This window comes from Cyprinodon variegatus, unplaced genomic scaffold (assembly GCF_000732505.1).
Source record: "Cyprinodon variegatus isolate N-32 unplaced genomic scaffold, C_variegatus-1.0 Scaffold228, whole genome shotgun sequence".
NCBI classification, from domain to species: Eukaryota; Metazoa; Chordata; class Actinopteri; order Cyprinodontiformes; family Cyprinodontidae; genus Cyprinodon; species Cyprinodon variegatus.
Window position 1 is genome coordinate 782781 of NW_015150681.1, and position 5048 is coordinate 787828.

At 35.2% G+C, this 5048-nt stretch overlaps 1 protein-coding gene across 1 annotated transcript in view; it reads right to left on the reverse strand.

Moving 5' to 3' along the window:
- LOC107088729 (nuclear envelope integral membrane protein 1-like) overlaps positions 1 to 2156 on the reverse strand; it is a 15584-nt gene extending 13428 nt beyond the window's left edge. Inside the window, exon 1 of the mRNA XM_015381082.1 lies at positions 2032 to 2156. Within this exon, the coding sequence (XP_015236568.1) occupies positions 2032 to 2140 (109 nt within the window). The 5' untranslated portion in view covers positions 2141 to 2156. The remainder of the gene's footprint in view (positions 1 to 2031) is intronic.
- Positions 2157 to 5048: the final 2892 nt, after the last annotated feature.

The window sequence follows — 5048 nt, forward strand, 5'->3', positions numbered from 1 at the left end:
TATATATATATATATATATATAAATCGTAATCAATAGGTCTGGCTTTTTTTTTATATCATAATTGTCAGAAAACTGCAATCCGTGCACACTCCTGAACTCCACAACAATCACTTTCACATGACCAAACAAACACAATATGGCTGATCCTCTCCCCTCCACCTCCTGAAACAAAAAAAAAATAAATAAATAAACTACATGCCCAGTTTTATCTATTGGACAGATGCCTATATGCCTAAAAATGTCCAAATTTAGCTGATAAAGATATTAAAGCTGATATACTATGCATCCCTAATCCAACAGTTAAACAGCATTTGAAGTGCTTATGGAATATTTACCTACTTGAATCTAACAATAATTATGCAGCAACAGGTGCTTACGCCGCATACAAATGACATTAACCAAACTGATAAAGGTCTCAGAATGTTGGAAGCATAGATACAAAAGAGAAGAAATCTAATGTCAACCACCTCACATCCTACAGAGGTTTCACCGAAGCCCTGTGACACAAAGTACAACCAAAATTACCTGTAGCACACCAGCAGGTCAAATGACATAGCCTCATGTTACTAGTTTTCAGAGACAATCCAAAAAAATTAGAATAGAGCTAAGTTGGGTAAAAAAAAGAAAAATCAATAAGGGATGTTTCAACACAACTTTTTCCACTCCAAGACGACACAGATATTACAGCTTTGAGAATGGCCGATATTGCTATTGACCGATACGATGTTAACACGAATAATTCATATATTTATTAGTTATTTTACAGTGCAGAATTATAGAAAAAGCTTGATTAAGGGATATTTCTTAAACTTTGAACAATAATTACCAGCCTTCCATATGACAACAACTGACCCTTTTCTTATTCACCAAAGAGTTACATAAACTTTAAACAAAAGTGGACAGGAACAAAGTGCTTTTATAAGCTTTCCATAAGAGATTTTAAAAGCAGGTTGTTATATTCAATATTCATTTTTTGATGATATCGAACTAATTTCAAAAAAATATATTGGATCAGAACATCCCTAAAAATATTAAGGCATAGAAAGATTATTAATATTATTTCTAAAGACAATTCTAAGTGTTTTGCACAGACTAAAGAGTAAAAAAGAAGAAAAATAAAATCACAATAAAAGCAAGTAAAGATAAAAACATGATCTAGAGTAATAATAATAGGTGGGTGATAAATCAATAAAAATAAAGATCAGGTAATCTTTAGGAAACCAGATTTTTTTTTCTTATCAGAGTTCTAAACCTTGGATTTCCCGAGTGTCACCAGTTCATCACTTTATGATATTAGATACGTGCTAATACCTGATTAACTAACTCAGTATGAAGACATTTAGAGTGTTACAGTATGTTTGCTGTGAAATAAGCATGTTTTATAACCTTAATTGCTTTATCCTTTCAATTAAGCTGACCTCCAAGAGGAAATGATTGACAGGTAGGTTTTGAAAGTAATGTACATCATTTGTCATGTTTTTTTTTTTTTTATGAAAATTAAGAGAGAAAGAACAGGGAAAAAAAATAAAGAAAAGTTGGTTTTGACGGGGACATTTTAAGATTAGTTTTTAAGGCCATTTCGCCAAGCCCCACACAGATACTAATTATTCTTCAACCAGTTAAGACATTTTGACCCATCATTTATTAGCTTCCCTGTATGCAAAACACCTCGGATTAGTCTGGACCTGCATAAAAACAATCTGGGCGTGTTCTCGGATGTCAAAGCGAGGACAAAAAGCAATACCTATAATAAAATCGACAGGATGCAAATATCCCAAATGAACCTTGTATGGTAGCGACGAGCTAACATTACACAACCTGAACAAAACCGAAACTCGCATTACTGTTTAGTGAAGCTAAACAATCTTCAAAAACATAGGTGTGTCCATGAAAAGCCCTGATACACCAACAAAGTCTACTCAACTTTAAAATGGATACAGACACTGGCTAACATGTATTAGCCGTAGCTTGTTAAATATGTTAAATATCGCCGAAGTTATTCCTAACTGCACCGTAACACAGCTTCTTACCTGCTTTTTGGTGCGATGTCTGAGGTAAGCACACGAATAGCACCGTAAAAAACAGTAAATTTGAACTTGTTGAGAACCACCCGCTTATAATTTTCATGCATCCCGCCATGATGATATTCTTAAGCCCCTCCTCCTGCAACGTCTTTGCACGCCTCTTCCGCGTAGCGCCGTTCGGTCAGCCAATCAAAAGCTCCGGTCTTGTGGCGTCATTTTTAACCTTTGATTTTGTTGAGCTTGAATTCCTTAAAAAAAACTTAATAAACAACAAAGTAAGAGAAATTTCTCATAAAATTATTCAGAATGTTTATCCTGTTAAAGCATTTTTGATATAAAAAAAGATATAAATGGGATATGGACCCAATGTGTACTTTTTGTCAAAATAATGAAGAAAAGCTTATTCATCTTTTTGGGGATTGTAATTATACCAAAATATTCTGGAGAGATATGTCAATTTTTTTTCATCAAAAAAAAAAAATCTTAACATTATTTTAACAGCTAAAAATATTTAGTTTGGGGTGGAGAAATGTGAACTTGTCAAAACAGAATTTTTATATGTAATAAATTTTTTTATTATTTATGGTAAATATATTCACATCTCCAAATATTTACAACAAAAACCTAATTTCCAGATTGTATTATCTTCTATTAATATCTATATAGAAGCCTTAAAATTTAGTTCAAATGCCAAAGCTATGCAAATTCTAACTGCCCTTAAAGAATTATTATAACCCTCGAGCATAGATTAGATTTGATTTTGACATTTTAAAATAATAAGTCTGTTCTGTAAAGCCCTTTGTTGTTGTATATGCTTGTAATTATTAATGTTCATATTGTTCATGTATGTTCATTTTAACTTTGAGCAAGTGCTCAAAGTTAAAAGGGGGCACATGAAGCGCAGATTTAAAACACCATACAGAAAAATACCTTGCTGTACAACCGGTTGAATTTTACCAACCCAATCACAAAACACCATGACACACATACTCAAATGTTTGTTAGAGATCAGTACAAGGCAAAATGAGTCTGTTTTTTACCTCATGGATAGATCGAACAGCTTCTGTTGAGAGGGTTGGTGCCGCTGTTTTGCTGGAGGTGGGCTCTATTGATCTGATAGTGTACACACTAAAAAGAGCATAGGAAAAATAGTAGCTGATTAAAAAAGTGGTATGTGTTCATGCAAGAAGCAAGGATAACTAACATTAAAAATAGCTCACTGTGACTGACCTGCCACACTGCTGACAGTTTGGAAGAGACAATTTTTTGAGATCTGTGGATCTGTAATTCTGTAATGACCCTTCCTGACTAAAACATTGTTTGTTGAGCAGACTTATAACCATTTTCCAATGGCCGAAAAAAAAAAGTTTAAACCCAGGAACAATCAGCTTTTAGTGGCCGTGGGAATGGCTCGCTGACCCGTGTTGACCTGTGTCAAACGACCCGACAAGCGACCTGGGATAAAATGGCCTTCAAACCGCTCGCCTCCAATCAGCATACAGTGGGAATATCAGAGGGTCAACCTGCTAATTTAAGTGATACCATTGAGCGCAATATAGGGACGTCAACACACCGCAGCTATCACTTCTGATCTGAACAGGCCAAGACAACTGTGCCTACATTTGAATCTAAGTAAACTATAGGGTTTACTTATAGGCTAAAGTCTTTATTGTTTTATAGTGATACATATATACATTTTTACCTAACTAATAAGTAGGGGTCAAGATAAAAATGTATATAAAAATGAGATGGCTGCCTCCTTGTCTTTCTAGCTTTCCGGCAGATTGTCATTGACACACTCTCCAAGGAGAGATATCACAAAACAACTTGCTAAAGAATCTAAATGTTCATAGCGTTCTATCTAATCATACGCACATGGTAGAAAAGTTGAGTAAGACATTGGGAGGAAGATTTTTGTCACCAAATCCAACAATTGACTTCCCTAATAGCTCAGCAGTACCACAGGGTGATTTCCTCCATGTCTTGTTAAACTGATGCAATAAACCATGCAAACGGAGCCCTGACCAAGCGTTGAGCAATATTCAGATTTTTCTGTAAAACTGAATTTGAGGTTTCCATTGGCAGAGAGCCATGTCATCACAAACCGCTTTGAGATCTTTTAGTCTGGCTTCCGTGCTCACCAGAGCACTGACACTGACTGTGAAATAACAACAGTGCTGGTTGTGTTGAACCTCACTGCAACATTTGACATTGTTGACCATGATTCACTACTAAAGTAACTGGAGAACTGATTCACATCCCACCTAAAAAACAGGATCTTGTCATATATAACACTTATTTTCAGAGCGGACATGAGTCACATGCCCCAAGGTTCATTCCTGGAACACCTTTTATTTAATTTCTATATTCTCCCATTACCCAAGATTATAATGACTAATAAAATTTGCTATAATAACTATGCATATGATGCAGAGTTTCATATCACGTTTTCACCAGATGACTTCTAACCTATCCAAGCAATGACTAGGTGCTTAAAGAAATCACTGCATAGACAAGCCAAAACTTTCTCCACCTACAAAGCTGAATTTATTATTTTTGGACCTCAAGAGTAACATTCAAGAGTCAGCACGTAGTTTCAGCTACTACATTTAGAAACCTGTGAACAGGTCTGAAATCTGGGTGGGGTAATAGATTTAGATCTGAACCTTAAGAGAGACATAAAACAGTTATAAAGTCGGCTTTCTACCACCTGAGGAACACTTTTTCAGAAATAAAGCACTAATTAATGTCACAACAAGATCTAGAGAAAATCATTCATACTTTTATCTTTAGTTGCATTGATTAGTGCAACAATATCTTCACAGTTCTGCCAAAAAAATAAATGCAGCTTAAATAGTTTACTTCATTATGTGGCTTACGTATTTTATGTGTATTTTAAAAATTATTGGTATTCTTGATGCCCTGCGACAGACTGGTGACCTGTCCAAGGTGACCCTCCCCTTTTTTCCCATAGACTGCCGGTCCCATTGTGACCCTATCAGAATAAGTGGAAGAAGATGGAT